We start from the raw sequence: 22,769 nt of genomic DNA, 5'->3' as shown, positions 1-22,769 counted from the left end.
CCAAAGTTAGGATTATTATTTTTTGGAAGATACACAATATCATAATAAGAGCCAGTGGATCCATGAATAAACAACTGGTCGGGCGCTCTGCTCTCCTCTGCTCACTCCCCCACTCGTCTCAGATCTACCTCCCTGGCAGGCTTGTCAAATGAGGGATGACACTAATCATGTTAAAGTGAGATGGGCTGGTGGGATTTCTGCTGGCTTTGATCACAGCAATGCCCATGTTTCTAATCAGTCTGATTCACATGCATTTCCCTGTTTGTCTACATTCGCCGCTTCACTCCCCTTCTCTGACTGGTGTATTTCCCCCTTATACCATATATGACCTCTCCTCTCACCCTCGTCCTCAGCCACTCCAGATTTCAGACAAGTTCAGATTCATCCTCATGGTGTGTAACGTGGTAAACAAAGCAGGACTGAAACAGAATAAGAGCTAAGATTTTAGAATGAGTCATTGCCAACGTTACAAACTTCAGCGTTCACTTAGCCTCACCACCAAGGCATGTCTATGTTCATCCTCTTACACTGCCTCCCTCGTTCCAGACCCATCTAATTACTGCTGTCAGAGCAGTTAGATACTTTAAGGAAGTTCCTGCTGCACTCTGACAAAACAACAGAACTCTGGCCGGGGTACGACTCCAGATATCTATTCCAACAAACATGTAGTGATGAGTTTGTCAGGACACAGTCATTTCACTGGGTCTGTGGAGGAATTGGATGGAGAAGGACAGGGGCAGTTGGATGTGTGGGTGGTTAAGTGTAGGAGTTGGGATTGCTTCAGGCTCTTGTTACACAGAGCCACTTGTCTTGAAGCTTTGTTTTCGGGGAGCTCGTCTCTGTAGCTTTCCCCGTGTAACAGTCCATTATTTGCTCTGGCTCGCAAGCCAGAGCCCAAGGGACTTTTCCCTTCCAGATCAGCATGCTGATACAAATCTAACAAATGATTGCATGCAAATAAGGCCAGGGAGGGGAGTCGAAAGGGTCTAAAGACTATATTTATCCCAAGTCTTATTCACATTTTATTTATTTATTTCACCTTTATTTAACCAGGTAGGCAAGTTCTCATTTACCATTGCGACCTGGCCAAGATAAAGCAAAGCAGTTTGACACATACAACAACACAGAGTTACACATGGAGTAAAACAAACATACAGTCAATAATATAGTAGAAAAATAAGTCTATATACAATGTGAGCAAATGAGGTGAGATAAGGGAGGTAAAGGCAAAAAATGGCCATGGTGGCGAAGTAAATACAATATAGCAAGTAAAACACTGGAATGGTAGATTTGCAGTGGAAGAATGTGCAAAGTAGAAATATAAATATTGGGGTGCAATGGAGCAAAATAAATAAATAAATAAATAAATACAGTAGGGGAAGAGGTAGTTGTTTGGGCTAAATTATAGATGGCCTATYTACAGGTGCAGTAATCTGTGAGCTGCTCTGACAGCTGGTGCTTAAAGCTAGTYAGGGAGATGTGTTTCCAGTGTAGTTCGTTCCAGTCATTGGCAGCAGAGAACTGGAAGGAGAGGCGGCCAAAMGAGGAATTGGCTTTGGGGGTGACTAGTGAGACATACCCGCTGGAGCGCGTGCTACAGGTGGGTGCTGCTATGGTGACCAGCGAACTGAGATAAGGGGGGACTTTACCTAGCAGGGTCTTGTAGATGACCTGGAGCCAGTGGGTTTGGCGACGAGTATGAAGCGAGGGCCAGCCAACGAGAGCGTACAGGTCACAGTGGTGGGTAGTATATGGGGCTTTAGTGACAAAACGGATGGCACTGTGATAGACTGCATCCAATTTATTGAGTAGGGTATTGGAGGCTATTTTGTAAATGACATCGCCGAAGTCGAGGATCGGTAGGATGGTCAGTTTTACGAAGGTATGTTTGGCAGCATGAGTGAAGGATGCTTTGTTGCGAAATAGGAAGCCAATTCTAGATTTAACTTTGGATTGGAGGTTTTTGATGTGAGTCTGGAAGGAGAGTTTACAGTCTAATCAGACACCTAGGTATTTGTAGTTGTCCACATATTCTAAGTCAGAACCGTCTAGAGTAGTGATTCTGGACGGGCGGGCAGGTGCAGGCAGCGATCGGTTGAAGAGCATAGTTTTACTTGTATTTWAGAGCAGTTGGAGTCCACGGAAGGAGAGTTGTATGGCATTGAAGCTCGTCTGGAAGTTTGTTAACACAGTGTCCAAAGAAGGGCCAGAAGTATACAGAATGGTGTCGTCTGCTTAGAGGTGGATCAGAGACTCACCAGCAGCAAGAGCGACATCATTGATGTATACAGAGAAGAGAGTCGGCCCAAMAATTMAACCCTYTGGCACCCCCATAGAGAKTGCCAGAGGCCRGGACAACAGMCCCTCCGYTTTGACACACTGAACTCTWTCAGAGAAGTAGTTGGTGAACCAGGCGAGGCAATCATTTGAGAAACCAAGGCTATCGAGTCTGCCGATGAGGATGTGGTGATTGACAGAGTCGAAAGCCTTGGCCAGGTCAATGAATACGGCTGCACAGTATTGTTTCTTATCGATGGCGGTTAAGAAATCGTTTAGGACCTTGAGCGTGGCTGAGGTGCACCAACGACCAGCTCTGAAACCAGATTGTGACTTACATAATAATAATAATAATAATAATGTGACTCCCGTGGAAAGTCCATCTTTGCTATTCAGTGTCAGTTTTTGGGAGGGACATTACACTTCAGTTGGACAGTTGCATCAGTCCCATAGAGAGAAAAACAGCTTGGAGAATCCTGTTGAAAACCCATGATGACTTCACTTAATGATAGGAGAGAATTATTTGGAGCCTCCTAATTGAAATTGCTACAGCTCTAGGTTTACCTAGTGACATTGGCAGGCTTGACACAAGGCCAATATTTGATTTGACTTATTATTTGATTTATTAGGATCCCCATTAGCCGACGCCAATGGCGACAGATAGTCTTACTGGGGTCCGACACATAATGAAAAAGACATTACAGACAAAAGACTTTACAATTCACATACACTACCGTTCAAAAGTTTGGGATCACTTAGAAATGTCCTTGTTTTTGAAAGAAAAGCAGACTTTCTGTCCATTAAAATAACATAAAATTTATCAGAAATACAGTGTAGACATTGTTAATGTGGTAAATGACTATTGTAGCTGGAAACGGCAGGTTTTTTATGGTATATCTACGTTGGCGTACAAAGGCCCACAACAATCACTCCTGTGTTCCAATGGCACGTGGTGTCAATTAATACAAGTTTATCATTTTAAAAGGCTAATTGATCATTAGAAAACCCTTTTGCAATTATGTTAGCACAGCTGTTGTCCTGATTAAAGAAGCAATAAAACTGGCCTTCTTTAGACTAGTTGAGTATCTGGATCATCAGCATTTCTGGGTTCCATTACAGGGTCAAAATGGCCAGAAATAAAGACCTTTGTTCTGAAACTCGTCAGTCTATTCTTGTTCTGAGGCTATTCCATGCGAGAAATTGCCAAGAAACTGAAGATCTCGTACAACGCTGTGTACTACTCCCTTCACAGAACAGCGCAAACMGTCTCTAACCAGACTAGAAAGAGGAGTGGGAGGCCCCGGTGCACAACTGAGCAAGAAGACAAGTACATGTCTAGTGTCTAGTTTGAGAAACAGACGCCTCACAAGTCCTCAACTGGCAGCTTCATTAAATAGTACTCGCAAAACACGTCTCAACGTCAACAGTGAATCAAATCAAATCAAATTTATTTATATAGCCCTTCTTACATCAGCTGATATCTCAGTGTTGTACAAAAACCCAGCCTAAAACCCCAAACAGCAAGCAATGCAGGTGTAGAAGCACGGTGAAGAGTGAAGAGGCGACTCCGGGATGCTGGCTTTCTGGGCAGAGATGCAAAGAAAAAGCCAAAACTCAGTCTCGCCAATAAAAAGGAAAGATTAAGATGGGCAAAAGAACACAGACACTGGACAGATGAACTTTTTCTTTATTTGTCTTTTGAAACCAGGTTTGCTGTTTTCTTTCGCTATATAAGATGGAAGGGAGTTCCATGCACTCATGGCTCTGTATAATACTGTACGTTTCCTTGAAATTGTTCTGGACCTGGGGACTGTTAAAAGACRGCAGGACATGTTTTGTGGAGTGTGGTGTCAAAAAAGCAGAGCATCTCTTTATTATGGACAGACCTCTCCCCATCTTTACAGCCATTGAATCCATATGTTTTGACCATGACAGTTTACAATTTAAAGTAACACCAAGTAATTTAGTCTCCTCAACTTGTTCAACAGCCACACCATTCATTACCAGATTCAGCTGAGATCGAGAACTTAGGCAATGATTTGTACCAAATACAATCCTCCAGTTTATTACTGACCACCCATTCCAAAACCGAATGCAACTCTTTGTTAAGGGTTTCAGTTACTTCATTAGCTGTGGTTGCGGATGCGTATATGGTTGAATCATCAGCATACATGGACACACATGCATTGTTTAATGCCAGTGGCAAGTCATTGGTAAAAATAGAAAAGAGTGGAGGGCCTAGAGAGCTGCCCTACGGTACACTACACTTGACATGTTTGACATTAGAGAAGCTTTCATTAAAGAAAACCATGTGAGTTATATTAGATAGATAGCTCTTAATCCATGATATGGCAGAGGTTGAAAAGCCATATGTTTTCTCAACAACAGGTTATGGTCAATGATATCAAAGGCTGCACTGAAATCTAGCATTTGGTCAACAGTTTGCTAAGAGCTGGCAGCAAGCTGATAGGTCTGCTGTTAGAACCAGTAAAGGCCGCTTTACCACTCTTGGGTAGTGGAATGACTTTGACTTCCCTCCAGGCCTGAGGACAAAMGCTTTCCTCCAGGCTCAGATTAAAGATATGAGAGATAGGAGTGGCTATATAGTCGAGTAACATCCTTAGTATCTTTCCATGTCAATGCCAGTACCAACTTTACAAAATTCTAACATACACTGCTTTTCTTTCATGATTTGTTTTTTAATGTTTTTTTTTAGTGCATTTTACTTCCAATGMTTTTTTGGTGAATAAACCATCTGATTCGATGAAAGATGGAATTGAATTTGTCTTTCTGCCCATATTTTCATTTAAAGTACTCCAAAGTTTATATCATTAAAAACTGTAACATCCTATGTTTCACCGAGCCGTGGCTGAACGAAGAAACGGACAATATAGAGCTGGCGGGAAATTCCATGCACCGGCAGAACAGAGATGGTACCTCTGGTAAGATGAGGGGTGGGGGTGTGTGTCTTTATATCATTGATATTGACTTCATAATACAGTTTCTTCTTTTTGTTGAGTTTAGTCACATCATTTCTCAATTTGCAATAAGTCAGCCAGTCAGATGTGCAGCCAGACTTATTAGCCATTCCTTTTACCCCATCTCTTTCAACCAAACAGTTTTTCAATTCCTCATCAATCCATGGAGCCTTAACAGTTCTAACAGTCAGTTTCTTAACATGTCCATGTTTATAAATAATTGGAAGAAGGAATTTCATAAATTCATCAAGTGCAGCGTCTGGACTCTCCTTATTAATCACATCAGACCAACAAATATTTTTTAACATCATCCACATAAGAGTCTCAGCTAAATCTTTTGTARGACCTCTTACACAGTATTTTAGGTGCCGCTTTTGGAACTTTGGCTTTCCTGGATATAGTCACTACATTGTTATCACTGCATCCAAAGTTCTACATTATTAGTAAAAATGTGATCAATGCATGTTCCTGTAGTGTTTGTTAACATCCTGGTAGGTTGATTAATAACCTGAACTAAATTTAAAGGCACTGGTTACAGTGAGAAGCTTCCTCTTGAGTGGACAGCTTGATGAAAACCAGTCAATATTCAGGTTTCCAATTAAGTAGACCTCTCTGTTTACTTCACATACACCATAAAGCATTTCAAACATAATATTTAGATACTGACTGTTAGTACATGGTGGCCTATAGAAACACCCCAAATGAAAAGGCTTTTAGATGAAAACTAGTCAATATTCAGGTTCCCAAGAAAGTAGACCTCTCTGTTTACATGAAATCAAATCAAACTTTATTTGCCACATGCGCTGAATACAACAAAAGTAGACTTTACTGTGAAATGCTTACGTACAAGCCCTTAACCAACAGTGTAGTTCAAGAAGAAGAAAATATTTACCAAGTAGGCTCAATTAAAAAGTAATAATAAAAAGTAACACTATAAGAATAACAAAAACGAGGCTATATACAGGGGGCACCGGTACCGAGTCTGTGTGCAGGGGTACAGACTAATTGAGGTAATCTGTAGGTGGGGGCGAAGTGACTATGCATAGGTAACAAACAAACAGCGAGTAGCAGCAGTGTACAAGAGGACAAGAGGAGGGTGGTGTCAATGTAAATTGTACGGTGGCGGTTTTTAATAATTGTTCAGCAGTCTAATGGCTTGGGGGTAGAAGCTGGTGAGGAGCCTTTGATCCTAGACTTGGCGTTCCGGTACCTCTTGCCGTGCGGCAGCAGAGAAAACAGTCTATAACTTGGGTGACTGGAGTCTCTGACAATTTTATGGGCTTTCCTCTGACACTGTCTATTATATAGGTCCATAGATGACAGGAAGCTTAGCCCCAGTGATGTACTGGGCCGTTCGCACTACCCTCTGTAGCGCCTTATGGTCAAATGCCGAGCAGTTGCCATACCAGGTGGTGATGCATCCGGTCAGGATGCTCTCGATGGTGCAGCTGTAGAACCTTTTGAGGATCTGAGGACCCATGCCAAATCTTTTCAGTCTCCTGAGGGGGAAAGGGTTTTGTCGTGCCCTCTTCACCACTGTCTTGGTATGTTTTGGACCATGATAGTTTGTTGGTGATGTGGACACCAAGGAACTTGAAACTCTCGACCCGGTCCACTACAGCCCCGTCGATGTTAATGGGGGCCTGTTCGGTCCGCCTTTTCCTGTAGTCCACGATCAGCTCCTTTTTCTAGCTCACATTGAGGGAGAGGTTGTTGTCCTGGCACCACCCTGCCAGGTCTCTGACCTCCTCCGTATAGGCCATCTCATCGTTGTCCATGATCAGGCCTACCACTGTTGTGTCGTCAGCAAACTTAATGATGGTGTTGGAGTCGTGTTTGGCCACACAGTCGGGGGTGAACAAGGAATACAGGAGGGGGCAAGTATACACTCCTAAGTGGCCCCAGTGTTAATGATCAGCGTGGCAGTCATGTTGTTGCCTATTCTTGCCACCTGGGGAGCGGCCCATCAGGAAGTCCAGGATCCAGTTACAGAGGGAGGTGTTTAGTCCCAGAGTCCTTAGCTTAGTGATGAGCTTCGTGGGCACTATGGTGTTGAATGCTGAGCTATAGTCGATGAACAGCATTCTCACATAGGTGTTCCTTTTATCCAGGTAAGAAAGGGCATTGTGGAGTGCGATTGTGATTGCGTCATCTGTGGATCTGTTGGGGCGGTATGATAATTGGAGTTGGTCTATGAGAGAWAGGAGTGGCTATATAGTCAAGTAACATCCTTAGTATCTTTCCATGTAAGTTGTCAATGTCAGTACCAACTTAACAAAATTCTAACATACAATGCTTTTCTTTCATTATTCGTTTTTTTTTAATGCATTTTACTTCCAATGTATTTTGGGTGAATAAACAATCTGATTCCTGATTCCGGATTAGTCTCCCGCTCCGTGAAAGCGGCAGCTCTAGCCTTTAGTTCGATGCGGATGTTGCCTGTTATCCATGGCTTCTGGTTGGGATATGTAGGTACAGTCACTGTGGGGACGACGTCGTCGATGCACTTATTGATGAAGCCAATGACTGAGGTGGTGTATTCCTCAATGCCATTGGATGAATCCCGGAACATATTCCAGCCTGTGCTAGAAAAATAGTCCTGTAGTTTAGCATCCGCGTCATCTGACCAGTTCCGTATTGAGAGAGTCACTGGTACTTCCTGCTTTAGTTTTTGCTTGTAAGCAGGAATCAGGAGGATAGAATTATGCTCAGATTTGCATCTGTGTGTGGAGAAAAGGTGGTCTAGGACTTTTTTCCCCTGGTTGCATGCTGGTAAAAATGTGGTAAAACTGATTTAAGTTTGCCTGCATTCAAGTCCCCGGCCACTAGGAGCGCCGCTTCTGGGTGAGAATTTTCTTCTTTGCTTATGGCCTTATAGAGTTGGTTGAGTGTGGTCTTAGTGCCAGCTTCGCTTTGTGGTGGTACATAGACGGTTACGAATAATACAGATGAGAACTGTTTTGGTAGAAAGTGTGATCGACAACTTATCATAAGGTACTCTACCGCAGACGAGCAATACCTCGAGACTTCTTTAATATTAGACATCGCGCACCAGCTGTTATTGACAGAAAGACACACACCCCCACCCCTCATCTTTCCAGAGGTTCCATCTCTGTTCTGCCGGTGCATGGAATTTCCTCTATATTGTCCGTTTCTTCGTTCAGCCATGGCTCGGTGAAACATAGGATGTTACAGTTTTTAATGTCCCGTTGGTAGGATGATCTTAATAATAGGTCATKAATTTTATTTTCTAACGATTGCACTTTAGCAAGGTGAATGGAAGGCATTGGGAGTTTACTCGCTCGCCTCCGGCATCTCAGAAGGATCCCGTTCTGCGTCCCCTTTTCCGGCATCTTTTCTTCACGTAAAAGGCGTGGATCTGGGCCTGTTCCAGTGAAAGCAGGATATCCTTCTTGTCTGACTCGTTAAAGGAAAAAGTTTCTCCCAGTCTGTGGTGAGTGATCGCTTTTCTGATGTCCAGAATTCTTTTTGGTCATAAGAGGCGGTAGCAGCAACATTATGTACACAATAAGTAAAAAAATAAGTTACACAAAACTGTATAACGTCAGCCATGTTCATTGGCGCCATCTTAACCAGATACACTATCAATCTTTTCACATATATTATTTAGATACTGACTGTTAGAACTTGGTGGCCTACAGCAACACCCCCCCAAAAAAGGCTTTAGATGTGCCAGGTGAACCTGCAACCACAACACTTCAATAACATTTAACATAAGATCTTCTCTAAAAATTACAGGGATATGGCTCTGAATATATACAGCAACACCTCCCCCAAAAGCATTCCTGTCTCGTTTATAGATGTTATATCCTTGTATTCAATATGAGCGTGATACTTGCAGAATCAAGCCTCTATTCAGTCAGGCAGCCACTCAGGCCTACAGCAGAGAGTGTGGAATCCAGAGGGGAAGTGGGGGATGATTGCCAGGCCAGTTTTGATTATGTCAGGTGTTTTTTTTAATGGACTGCTACTTGTGGCTGACACAACGTGTGTTGGTGAACAAGATATGTCGAACTCATGCCCCTGTAGACACTATGGACCACAGGCAAAGGAACACCACTAACATACAACCACCGGTCAATGTGCCCCCCTCCTAATGACCAATAACCTTGTCTCATTCTGTCCATTCTGTGAAGATGAGTTTTAATGGGGTCACCTTGTCATCTGATTCAACAGTCAACAGTAATTCATCCCTTCATTGGGATTGAGTTTGTCATTGCTCAGTACCCGACTCAAACATGAAATCAATCATCTTAAAGAAAATCCTCAATTATCAAGCGATGCACAGCCTTTCAAAGTACAGTATATTTTTTTTAAATCTCTCTGTTCTTCGTTGATGAAAAGATCTGAGTTTTAGAAATTGTTTGATGTTCTAGAGATGACATTATGAATCCATTACAGTCTGTGGTCTCTGAATCTGAGGGATATTTAAAAGTGAGGGAGGAGTATTGACAGGATTTGAAAGGATATTTGATTTTAACTTTAGTCTCTGCTGAAACTGCTGACAAGTGCGAATATCAGAGCTAAGAGGAATTACAAAAGACGAAGTGTTCTCCGTCTTCTGAAATTCTATCAAGACGTGCATATTGTAAGCATGAGCAAGTCACTAAAAAAGATGGCCCATAGTCTCGTATCCAACATATTTCTCAACCACCATTCACCCAGACCCTATTCGCCTGTGTTGTGTTTCGGCACCCGCATACTAGGTTTGGTTTGATCCTAGCAGAACTCGGCTTGGTGAAGCAAACTTCTGTGCCTCGCATACTCCCCTAAAAGACTGCTTGAAAAAATGAGAAAGAAGCAGAAATATTAGTTTGTCTTCTTGAGCCAACGTAGAAACAACATAGCCATAACACTTCCTCTAAATAGTAACAATTCATCTAAGATAAATCAAGAAATCTGTAATAAGTTTTGACATTTTTGCAGAGAAGGTCATAGTTGCACAATTTAACATTCACAAAGATGTTTGGTTCAGTATTTCTCAAGCAAATTTTATTTTCTGAAAACTTTTTGTCTCTCGTTGAATGACAACAAAGAACTGTTGACCAATCACAGACTAAGTAGACTTCGGCTACCAAATGGACTTGGCCTTCAAGAAGAAATGTCAAACAGCCATAAAAAAAAACCTGCCGAACACTAAAGCGAACCGATCATAATATATACCCAAACTGCTTAGACTGGGAAGCATGTTTGCTGTGACTGACGGTCTTTACTGACCTTTACATGACCACCTCATTCTCTGCTGATGGCTAGGGGAGAAGATATCTTGACCCAGATACAGTTGAAGTCGGAAGTTTACATACACTTAGGTTGGAGTCATTAAAACTAATTTTTCAACCACTCCACAAATGTATTGTTAATAACAAACTATAGTTTTGGCAAGTCGGTTAGGACATCTACTTTGTGCATGACACAAGTAATTTTTACAACAATTGTTTACAGACAGACTATTTCACTTATAATTACTGTATCACAATTCCAGTGGTCAGAGTTTATATACACTAAGTTGACTGTGCCTTTAAACAGCTTGGAAAATTCCAGAAAATGATGTCATGGCTTTAGAAGCTTCTGATAGGCTAATTGACATCATTTGAGTCAGTTGGAAGTGTACCTGTGGATGTATTCAGGCCAAGCTTCAAACTCAGTGCCGCTTTGCTTGACATCATGGGAAATCAAAAGAATCAGCCAAGACCTCAGAAAAAAAATTGTAGACCTCCACAAGTATGGTTCATCCTTGGGAGCAATTTCCAAATGCCTGAAGATACCACGTTCATCTGTACAAACAATAGTATGCAAGTATAAACACATGGGACCACGCAGCCGTCATACCACTCAGGAAGGAGACACGTTCTGTCTCCTAGAGTGAATGTACTTTGGTGCGAAAAGTGTAAATCAAATCAAATCAAATCAAAATCAAATCAAATTTTATTAGTCACATACACATGGTTAGCAGATGTTAATGCGAGTGTAGCGAAATGCTTGTGCTTCTAGTTCCGACAATGCAGTAATAACCAACAGTAATCTAACCTAACAATTCCACAACTACTACCTTACACACACACACAAGTGTAAAGGGATAAAGAATATGTACATAAAGATATATGAATGAGTGGTGGTACAGAACGGCATGGCAGATGCAGTAGATGGTATAGAGTACGGTATATACGTATGAGATGAGTACTGTAGGGTATGTAAACATAAAGTGGCATAGTTTAAAGTGGCTAGTGGTCATGTATTGCATAAAGATGGCAAGATGCAGTAGATGATATAGAGTACAGTATATACATATGAGATGGGTAATGTAGGGTATGTAAACATTGTATTAAGTGGCATTGCTTAAAGTGGCTAGTGGTACATTTTTACATAATTTCCATCAGTTCCCATTTTTAAAGTGGCTGGAGTTGAGTCAGTATGTTGGCAGCGGCCGCTAAATGTTAGTGGTGGCTGTTTAACAGTCTGATGGCCTTGAGATAGAAGCTGTTTTTCAGTCTCTCGGTCCCTGCTTTGATGCACCTGTACTGACCTCGCCTTCTGGATGATAGCGGGGTGAACAGGCAGTGGCTTGGGTGGTTGTTGTCCTTGATGATCTTTATGGCCTTCCTGTGACATCGGGTGGTGTAGGTGTCCTGGAGGGCAGGTAGTTTGCCCCTGGTGATGCGTTCTGCAGACCTCACTACCCTCTGGAGAGCCTTACGGTTGTGGGCGGAGCAGTTGCCGTACCAGGCGGTGATACAGCCCGACAGGATGCTCTCGATTGTGCATCTGTAGAGTTTGTGAGTGCTTTTGGTGACAAGCCGAATTTCTTCAGCCTCCTGAGGTTGAAGAGGCGCTGCTGCGCCTTTCTTCACAACGCTGTCTGTGTGGGTGGACCAATTCAGTTTGTCCGTGATGTGTACACCGGGAACTTAAAACTTTCCACCTTCTCCACTACTGACCCGTCGATGTGGAATGGGGGGTGCTCCCTCTGCTGTTTCTGAAGTCCACAATCATCTCCTTTGTTTTGTTGACGTTGAGTGTGAGGTTATTTTCCTGACACCCACTCCGAGGGCCCTCACCTCCTCCCTGTAGGCCGTCTCGTCGTTGTTGGTAATCAAGCCTACCACTGTAGTGTCATCCGCAACTTGATGATTGAGTTGGAGGCGTGCATGGCCACGCAGTCGTGGGTGAACAGGGAGTACAGGAGAGGGCTAGAACGCACCCTTGTGGGGCCAGTGTTGAGGATCAGCGGGGTGGAGATGTTGTTACCTACCCTCACCACCTGGGGGCGGCCCGTCAGGAAGTCCAGGACCCATTGCACCAGGGCGGGGTCGAGACCCAGGGTCTCGAGCTTGATGACGAGTTTGGAGGGTACTATGGTGTTAAATGCTGAGCTGTAATCGATGAACAGCATTCTCACATGGGTATTCCTCTTGTCCAGATGGGTTAGGGCAGTGTGCAGTGTGGTTGCATTGCGTCGTCTGTGGACCTATTGGGTCGGTAAGCAAATTGGAGTGGGTCTAGGTGTCCGGTAGGTGGAGGTGATATGGTCTTGACTAGTCTTCAAAGCACTTCATGATGACGGAAGTGAGTGCTACGGGGCGGTAGTCGTTTAGCTCAGTTACCTTAGCTTTCTTGGGAACAGGAACAATGGTGGCCCTCTTGAAGCATGTAGGAACAGCAGACTGGGATAAGGATTGATTGAATATGTCCGTAACACTCCAGCCAGCTGGTCTGCGCATGCTCTGAGGACGCGGCTGGGAATGCCGTCTGGGCCTGCAGCCTTGCGAGGGTTAACACGTTTAAATGTTTTACTCACCTCGGCTGCAGTGAAGGAGAGCCCGCAGGTTTGGTAGGGGGCCGTGTCAGTGGCACTGTATTGTCCTCAAAGCGGGCAAAAAAGTTGTTTAGCCTGTCTGGGAGCAAGACATCCTGGTCCGCGACGGGGCTGGTTTTCTTTTGTAATCCGTGATTGACTGTAGACCCTGCCACATACCTCTTGTGTCTGAGCTGTTGAATTGCGACTCGATTTTGTCTCTGTACTGAGACTTAGCCTGTTTGATTGCCTTGCGGAGAGAATAGCTACACTGTTTGTATTCGGTCATGCTTCCGGTCACCTTGCCCTGGTTAAAAGCAGTGGTTCGCGCTTTCAGTTTCACGCGAATGCTGCCGTCAATCCACGGTTTCTGGTTTGGGAATGTTTTTATCGTTGCTGTGGGTAGACATCGTCAATGCACTTCCTAATGAACTCGCTCACCGAATCGCATATTCGTCAATATTGTTGTTGGACGCGATGCGGACAATATTCCAATCCGCGTGATCGAAGCAGTCTTGAAGCGTGGATTCAGATTGGTCGGACCAGCGTTGAACAGACCTGAGCGCGGGAGCTTGTTGTTTGAGTTTCTGTTTGTAGGCTGGAATCAACAAAATGGATCGTGGTCAGCTTTTCCGAAGGGGGGCGGGGGAGGGCCTTATAACGTCGCGGAAATTAGTATAACAAGGTCTAGTGTTTTTCCAGCCCTGGTAGCACAATCGATATGCTGATAGAATTTAGGGAGTTTTGTTTTTAGATTAGCCTTGTTAAAATCCCCAGCTACGATGAATGCAGCCTCAGGGTGTGTGGTTTCCAGTTTACAAAGAGTCAGATAAAGTTCGTTCAGGGCCATCGATGTGTCTGCTTGGGGGGAATGTATACGGCTGTGATTATGATTGACGAGAATTCCCTTGGTAGATAATGCGGTCGACATTTGATTGTGAGGAGTTCTAGATCAGGTGAGCAGAACGACTTGAGTTCCTGTGTGTTGTTTATGATATCACACCATTCTCGTTAATCATAAGGCATACCCCCCGCCCCTCTTCTTACGGAAAGATGTTTGTTTCTGTCGGCGCGATGCATGAAGAAACCAGCTGGCTGCACCGACTCCGTTAGCGTCCTTTGAGTTAGCCTGTTTCCGTGAAGCAGAGCACGTTGCAATCCCTGATGTCTCTCTGGAATGCTACCCGTGCTCGGATTTCATCAACTTATTGTCAAGAGACTGGACATTGGCGAGTAGTATGCTAGGAGTGGAGCCGATGTGCCCGTCGTCCGAAGCCTGACCACGAGACGCCTCGTTTTCCCCTTTTCGGCGTCGCACAGGGTCGCCGGCTGGGATCAGATCCATTGTATTGGGTGAGGCAAAACACTGGCTCGTTTCGGGAAAGTCATATTCCTGTAGGAACGATATGAGTTGACGTTAATCGTATATTCAGTAGTTTCCTCCCGACTGTATGCTAATGAAACCTAAGATTACCTGGGTACCGATGTAAGAGAATAACACGTAAAAAAAACAAAATACTGCATATTTTCCAAGGAACAAACGAAGCGAGGCGGCATCTCGCTTTCGGACGCCTGGAGTACTTATCAATCCCAAGACAACAGCAAAGGACCTTGTGAAGATGCTGGAGGAAACAGGTACAAAAGTATCTATATCCACAGTAAAACGAGTCATATTGAATAACTGAAAGGCCGCTCAGCAAGGAAGAAGCCTGCTCCAAAACCGCCCATACAAAAAGCCAGACTACGGTTTGCAACTGCACATGGGGACAAATATCATACTTTTTGGAGAAATGTCCTCTGGTCTGATGAAAAAAAATACACTGCTCAACAAATAAAAAAGGGAACACTAAATAACACATCCTAGACTCTGCAATGAATGAAATATTCCTTATTAAATACTTTTTTTCTTTACATAGTTGAATGTGCTGACAAAAAAAATCACACAAAAATGATCAATGGAATTCAAATTTATCAACCCATGGAGGTGCTGGGATTTGGAGTCAACACTCAAAATTAAAGTGGAAAACCACACTACAGCTGATCCAACTTTGATGTAATGTCCTTAAAACAAGTCAAAATGAGGCTCAGTAGTGTGTGTGGCCTCCACGTGCCTGTATGGACCTCCCTACAACGCCTGGGCATGCTCCTGATGAGGTGGCGGATGGTCTCCTGAGGGATCTCCTCCCAGACCTGGACTAAAGCATCTGCCAACTCCTGGACAGTCTGTGGTGCAACGTGGCGTTGGTGGATGGAGCGAGACATGATGTCCCAGATGTGCTCAATTGGATTCAGGTCTGGGGAACGGGCGGGCCAGTCCATAGCATCAATGCCTTCCTCTTGCAGGAACTGCTGACATACTCCAGCCACATGAGGTCTAGCATTGTCTTGCATTAGGAGGAACCAGGGCCAACCGCACCAGCAAATATGGTCTCACAAGGGGTCTGAGGATCTCATCTGGTACCTAATGGCAGTCAGGCTACCTCTGGATGAGCACATGGAGGGCTGTGCGGCCCCCAAAGAATGCCACCCCACCATGACTGACCCACCGCCAAACCGGTCATGCTGGAGGATGTGTGCAGGCAGCAGAACGTTCTCCACGGCGTCTCCAGACTCTGTCACGTCTGTCACGTGCTCATGTGCTCAGTGTGAACCTGCTTTCATCTGTGAAGAGCACAGGGCGCCAGTGGCGAATTTGCCAATCTTGGTGTTCTCTGACAAATGCCAAACGTCCTGCACGGTGTTGGGCTGTAAGCACAACCCCAACTGTGGACGTCGGGCCCGTCATACCACCCTCATGGAGTCTGTTTCTGACCGTTTGAGCAGACACATGCACATTTGTGACCTGCTGGAGGTCATTTTGCAGGGCTCTGGCAGTGCTCCTCCTTGCACAAAGGGGAGGTAGCGGTCCTGCTGCTGGGTTGTTGCCCTCCCACGGCCTCCTCCACGTCTCCTGATGTACTGGCCTGTCTCCTGGTAGCGCCTCCATGCTCTGGACACTACGCTGACAGACACAGCAAACCTTCTTGCCACAGCTCGCATTGATGTGCCATCCTGGATGAGCTGCACTCCTGAGCCACTTGTGGTGGGTTGTAGACTCCGTCTCATGCTACCACTAGAGTGAAAGACCGCCAGCATTCAAAGTGACCAAAACATCAGCCAGGAAGCATAGGAACTGAGAAGTGGTCTGTGGTCACCACCTGCAGAACCACTCCTTTATTGGGGGTGTCTTGCTAATTGCCTATAATTTCCAACTTTTGTTTATTCCATTTGCACAACAGCATGTGAAATTTATTGTCAATCAGTGTTGCTTCCTAAGTGGACAGTTTGATTTCACAGAAGTGTGATTGATTTGGAGTTACATTTGTTGTTTAAGTGTTCCCTTTATTTTTTTGAGCAGTGTAGAACTGTTTGGCCATGATGACCATCGTTATGTTTGGAGGAAAAAGCAGGAGGCTTGCAAGCCTGAAGAACACCATCCCAACCGTGAAGCACGGGGGTGGCAGCATCATGTTGTGGAGGTGCTTTGCCGCAGGAGGGACTGGTGCACTTCACAAAATAGATGACATCATGAGGCAGAAAATTATGTGGATATATATATATATWTTTTTTTAAACCTGTCTGGGAACGGGGTTCCGCTACCGGAACCCCTCGCCAACAGCCAGTGAAATTGCAGGGCGCGAAATTCAAACAACAGAAATCTCATAATTCAAATTTCTCAAACATACAAGTATTAGACACCATTTTAAAGATAAACTTCTCGTTAATCCAACCACAGTATCCGATTTCAAAAAGGCTTTTCGGTGAAAGCACAACATATCATTATGTCAGGTAAGCACCTAGTCACAGAAAGCATACAGCCATTTTCCAACCAAAGGAGGAGTCACAAAAAGCAGAAATAGAGATAAAATGTATCACTAACCTTTGATGATCTTCATCAGATGACACTCATAGGACTTCATGTTACACAATACATGTATGTTTTGTTCAATCAAGTTCATATTTATATCCACAAAGCTCAGTTTACATTTGGCTTTGCCTCCAAAACATCCCGTGAATTTGCACAGAGCCACATCAATTTACAGAAATACTCATAATAAACATTGATAAAAGATACAAGTATTATGCACAGGATTATAGATATACTTCTACTTAATGCAACCGCTTTCTCAGATTTCAAAAAAGCTTTACGGAAAAAGCAAACCATAAAATAATCTGAGTACGACGCTCAGAGACCAAAACAAGCCAAACAGACACCCGCCATGTTGTGGAGTCAACAGAAGTCAGAAATAGCATTATAAATATTCACTTACCTTTGATGATCTTCATCAGAATGCACTCCCAGGAATTCCAGTTCCACAATACATTTTTGTTTAGTTCGACAAAGTCCATCATTTATGTCCAAATACCTCCTTGTTGTTCGCGCCTTGAGTTCACAAATCCAAATTCATGACGCGCGATCACTAGGTCCGGACGAAATGTCAAAAAGTCCGTAGAAACATGTCAAACGATGTATAGAATCAATCTTTAGGATGTTTTTAACATAAATCTTCAATAATGTTCTAACCGGAGAATTCCTTTGTCTTTAGAATTGCAATGTCGCTCTGACGTGTGTACGCGTGATCAATTCGTGGCACTCTGGCAGACCTGTTACTCAATAAGCTCTCATTCGCCCCCACTTCACAGTAGAAGCCTCAAACAAGGTTCTAAAGACTGTTGACATCTAGTGGAAGCCTTAGGAGGTGCAATATGACCCCATAGACACTGTATATTCGATAGGCAATGAGTTGAAAAACTACAAACCTCAGATTTCCCACTTCCTGGTTGGATTTTTCTCAGGTTTTTGCCTGCCATATGAGTTCTGTTATACTCACAGACATCATTCAAACAGTTTTAGAAACTTCAGAGTGTTTTCTATTCAATACTACTAATAATATGCATATATTAGCATCTGGGCCTGAGTAGCAGGAAGTTTACACTGGGCACGCTTTTCATCCGAACGTGAAAATGCTGCCCCCTAGGAATTCAGTCCGGCTTTCAACTTACTCTTGAAGGTTATTATTGTAGAATGCACAAGGTTCAATTTCGAAATTGGGTAGTGTATCATCTGTTCTCCTCTTGTCATGTAAGTCATTGCATACCTTAGAGAACAATTTATAACTTGTCAGAAATGTCCAGATCAACAAGCCTTTGTCAGCTAACGTTTTTTAGCTAGGTTTTTTAGTCCATAGATTTTGTAGTAATTTTTGAGTCACTAAATATAACATGAATACACATTATACGTGTGATATTTGTATGAAATTGCAAGGAAATTTGCTTTAAAACTGCACATTCTCTCCACCGACGAAGGGTTTGAACAGAGAAATTGACATAGAAATAGACATGGCGCGTACGTGGGATGTTCCCTAATGCTGGTAGGGGTGCCTGAGTGAAAAGGTTTGGCAACCCCTGCTCTAGGTGACTTGTGCTGTCGTATCTTAATGACCCAACTTTTCTCTCTGTAGGTAGCCAGTGAGGAGTATCCCACCGTCTCTCTCTGCAGATGACTAGTGGGATTATTTTAAGGACCTTACATACCCAACTTTTCTCTCTGTAGGTAGCCAGTGAGGATTATCTCACTGTTTCTATCTGCAGGTGACTAGTAGATTAGTATTTTACTGACCTTAGATACCCACTTTTCTCTCTGCAGGTGGCCAGCGGAGGGGATGTCACCCAGGGGCAGGTGGAGATATTCTCCCTGAACAGGCCCACACTGCGCCCAGTGAAGAGCTTCCAGGTGGGGGCCCCAGTGAGGTGTCTGGAGTATGTGCCTGAACCCAGACCCTCAGAGGAGGTGGAGGCTGTAGCTTTCAGGAGCTCTACTGGGGTGGGGAACACCATCTGTTTGGGACTAGATGATGGAAGGTGAGGAGAACACAGCTCTTAGAGAAATGGTCAAATACTGTAGTGTGAGTTACACAGCAATATTCTTGTATTTACTGTTGTTGGCATCACCACTATCATCCTACTCTGAAGTCAATTTGTTTTCACAGAGAGTCATAATCTGTATTCAATTTATGTAAGGCTGCTCTCAGACTAGTAGTAGTAGATCGGACCAAGAAATCAGAGTTGATTTCATACACATTGAATCCTGGTGCACAACCATTTCTTATTTTCCTGTCTACTGTCTGTATTTTCAGATTTCTACTGCATGTGGTGATTGCATTACTTTCTCAGAACGAGAAAACAGTCTTCTTGCATTTGAGATGCAAGATATTGCCAGTTACTGTAGTTATTTTCTCTGCAAATGTTTCTGTTATTCATTTGGGCACCAGAATAAAATGAAATGTGTGTCATTTATCTCTTTATGTTAACTCATTCCCTCAACTCATTCACTCTTGTATATTTGTCCTGAGATGAGAGAAAATAKCAATGATGTGTATAAACCCTGGATGACTGACATGGGGGCGCTGTACTGAAGCCACTCCACAGCTGGTACTCCTCTATTGTAAAAAAAACAAAAAGCTATAGAAATGCATTTATTAAATGTTTACATTCGTTTTTGGCAAGTATATTCTGTTACAGACACCTTAATTCATTATGCGAACTGAACATAAACATGTTAAATAAATAGTACTAATGTCCCCACTTCACAAAGAAATACAAAATACATGTAATTTTGTTCTTGAAACATTATATTGAAATTGTAGAATTATATTAATTCCTATGGAGGACTGCTCCTTCTGGGGAGTACCCATAGAGTATCACAATATGAGTCATAATACCTAGAGAGATTTACGTACATGGTTATCAAAAAGTAATTCCAGGGTAGGTCTACACGAAACACAGCCCTTATATTAAGTGTTTCTAAAATTCCCTATGGGAAAGATCTATGGTGGAAAAACAATTGGAATCCTTTCCCTGTTTGACCGCTAGATTTTATTTGGTATTATGACACCTCGATATGGCAGCTGGTGGCGTCAAAGCCTCTAATTGGCCAATACATAGCATCAGCAATCCAGGGTTTATATATACATGTACATCATTGGAAAAGACAGAGTGTAATAGCAGCACAATTTCAGCATTTATTTTAGCGGGACACAATAGAATGACTGTCAACTCCGAAGTTAGTTAACGTTCTCTTTCAAGACAAAAAAAGTAATTGTAAAGAAGAAAAAAAAGTGCAGCACAGTCACTGAAGTTCAGATGGAATCGAGAAAGAGCGAGAGGCTGCACACACAATACTGAAGCTACAAAGTGCCCAGTTACATCAAATGACACATTAACGAGGTACTCTGTCTTCATAAATTATGTTCATTTACGCTGTTCCTGCTCCTTTTCCTTTCAGCATCCTGGTGTATGGCAGTGTAAACACTGAGGCCCAGTGCCTGTTGAACCTGCGGAACCCTCATAGCTGCCCTGTCCTGTGCCTCAAACACTGCACCAACTTCCTGTTTGCTGGGCTCAGGGATGGAACCATGAGGGTCTATGGAAGAAGTAATGGAGGTAAGAAAGTCTCTCCCTGGACTCACGAGTGGCGCTGTGGTCTAAGGCACTGCATCGCAGTGCTAGTTGTGCCACTAGACATTCTGGGTTCGAGTCCAGGCTCTGTCGCAGCCGGCTGCGCCCGGGAGACCCATGGGACGGCGCACAATTGGCCCAGCATCGTCCGGGTTAGGGGAGGGTTTGGCCTGCAGGGATGTCCTTGTCCCATCGCAGACTAGCGATTCCTGTGGCAGGCCGGGCGCAGTGCATGCTGACATGGTTGCCAGGTGTACTGTGTTTCCACTGACATATTGGTTCGGCTGGCTTCCGGGTTAAGTGGACATTGTGTCAAGAAGCAGTGCGGCTTGGTTGGGTTGTGTTTCGGAGGACGCACGGCTCTCGAACTTCGCCTCTCCCGAGTCCGTACGGGAGTTGCAGCGATGAGACAAGACTGTAACTACCAATTGGGGAGAAAAACGGAGTAACAAATAGAATAATAAAAAAAGGTATCTCCCTGTATGCCAGGAAGATAGTCCWCAGATTTAAATCCAAAATGGCAGAATTGTTGAAGCATTCTCTCATAGCAATTTCTTTAATGTCAGTAGTCATAGATGGACACTCAGAAATACATGTTTCAAGCCATCACCATTATAGCAATGAAAGCAATTGCAGTACAATTAAAGCAGGAGAATGGAATACATTTATAAATATGTCACGCCACTAATACTCTTACAAATATTAGCTAGTAATTGATATTAATTCAGATAATCATTGCATTCACTCAACAATGTGTAAGGATTGTATTATATTGTATGGAATGTGACATTAAAATGGATAGGTTATTTTGTTATTAGACATTATTAACAGGGCTTGTATCTGTAACAAAAATGGCTTTTGATTTAGTAATTCAATCAAATTAGTAGTGCAATTATGAGTCTTACTGTTTCCTTGTTTCAATTTGTACATCTGTCGATTTGTACATGCTAATGTATGTCTCAATCTGCTGCAGTGTATGCTTCAGTGAGTGTGTAAGAAACATATTTTCTGTCATGCATTCAGTCTGCTTGCGGAGACATGTAATGCGTGATAGGATTTTCAGGGGATTCCATCAAGTGGATACATTTGTGAAAAGCAACTTAATTTCAGACTAGCAACCTTGGAAAATATTGCCATAAAATACCTATTTTAATGCCCATTGTTGGTGATATTCCCTGCCAGTGTAAAGAAATGACACCTGAAGTCACCATACAGTGGTAGGCGTGGTTGTGCTTTGGTCAGTCAGGCATATCATACAGTAGGGCCAGGAGGCTTAGTTAGCACAATCTCAACATTCACTCTCCCAGTCACCTCAGCCTGCGGGAGCACAATGGCTTTATCACCGTGCGGTGTGGTGTGGTGCATCTGTCCTGGCTGTGTCAGTGTGGCTGCCTGCATCTCCCCAGCACTCTACTCTGCTCTCACCTCCAGCCATGCAGAAAGGATGATTAATTACGCCAGTGTGCTGCGTGTAGATTAAATATGACTATTCATGTTATGTAAAATTAATAAATAAAAAAGAGGGAGAAGACAGGTGAAAAGCTCTGGAGTGGAGCGTGGATGGTGTCAGGCAATGTTTGTGCATTTTGCACAGCTGTTAAAGATTGATGCCCCTGGATGGTACACTACTGCCTGGAAACCATGTCTGCAGGAGTAGGAAAATATCAAGTCCTCACATGGGACTTCTATCAAAAGGCATATGAACAGCCTTCCCAGCACATTGTTGCTTAGCTGAAAATCCCAATGTAATTTTTCCTTTTGTGGTGCGTGTGGTAGAGCAGTGACATCGCTTGTGCATGGGCCAAGGGGACTTTTAAAAGACTGAATTTGAAAAGGTGGAAGAATGACATTTAGAACACGACAAGCAATTAACCTGGGCAAGTCAGAAGTCATTGTGAAGCTATTCTGGTTTGAAAGGCAAGATATAAACAACTAAAAATGATAATTAAATGGCTGTGTGCACTTTCTTCTTAAATGTTGCTTCATTAACGCACTGCAAATGAAAAGCTTATGTAATGCGCTTTATAACACGTTGCCACAGAAGCAGGTATGGGTGCCCGTGATTACAACTCAAAGGAAAAAGGTCTGCTTCATTTTCACACTGATGTGCAAAAAAAAGAAAGTTGCGATAAAGAAGTTGGAAAGCTGATTAAATTGTATGGCAGATATTAGCATATGGTATTAAGAATTAATTATTGTTTAGC

At 43.4% G+C, this 22,769-nt stretch overlaps 1 protein-coding gene across 4 annotated transcripts in view; it reads left to right on the top strand.

Moving 5' to 3' along the window:
* LOC111969994 (rho guanine nucleotide exchange factor 10-like protein) overlaps nt 1–22,769 on the top strand; it is a 174,501-nt gene that overhangs the window by 119,807 nt on the left and 31,925 nt on the right. For all 4 annotated transcript variants that reach the window (XM_023996458.2, XM_023996459.2, XM_023996460.2 and 1 more), the window contains 2 exons: nt 18,755–18,969; nt 20,393–20,550. In XM_023996458.2, coding sequence (XP_023852226.1) covers nt 18,755–18,969; nt 20,393–20,550 — 373 coding nt within the window. The remainder of the gene's footprint in view (nt 1–18,754; nt 18,970–20,392; nt 20,551–22,769) is intronic.

The sequence above is a fragment of the Salvelinus sp. IW2-2015 genome, linkage group LG11 (genome assembly GCF_002910315.2).
Source record: "Salvelinus sp. IW2-2015 linkage group LG11, ASM291031v2, whole genome shotgun sequence".
Lineage (NCBI taxonomy): Eukaryota > Metazoa > Chordata > Actinopteri > Salmoniformes > Salmonidae > Salvelinus > Salvelinus sp. IW2-2015.
This window is presented reverse-complemented; position numbering and strand designations above follow the sequence as displayed.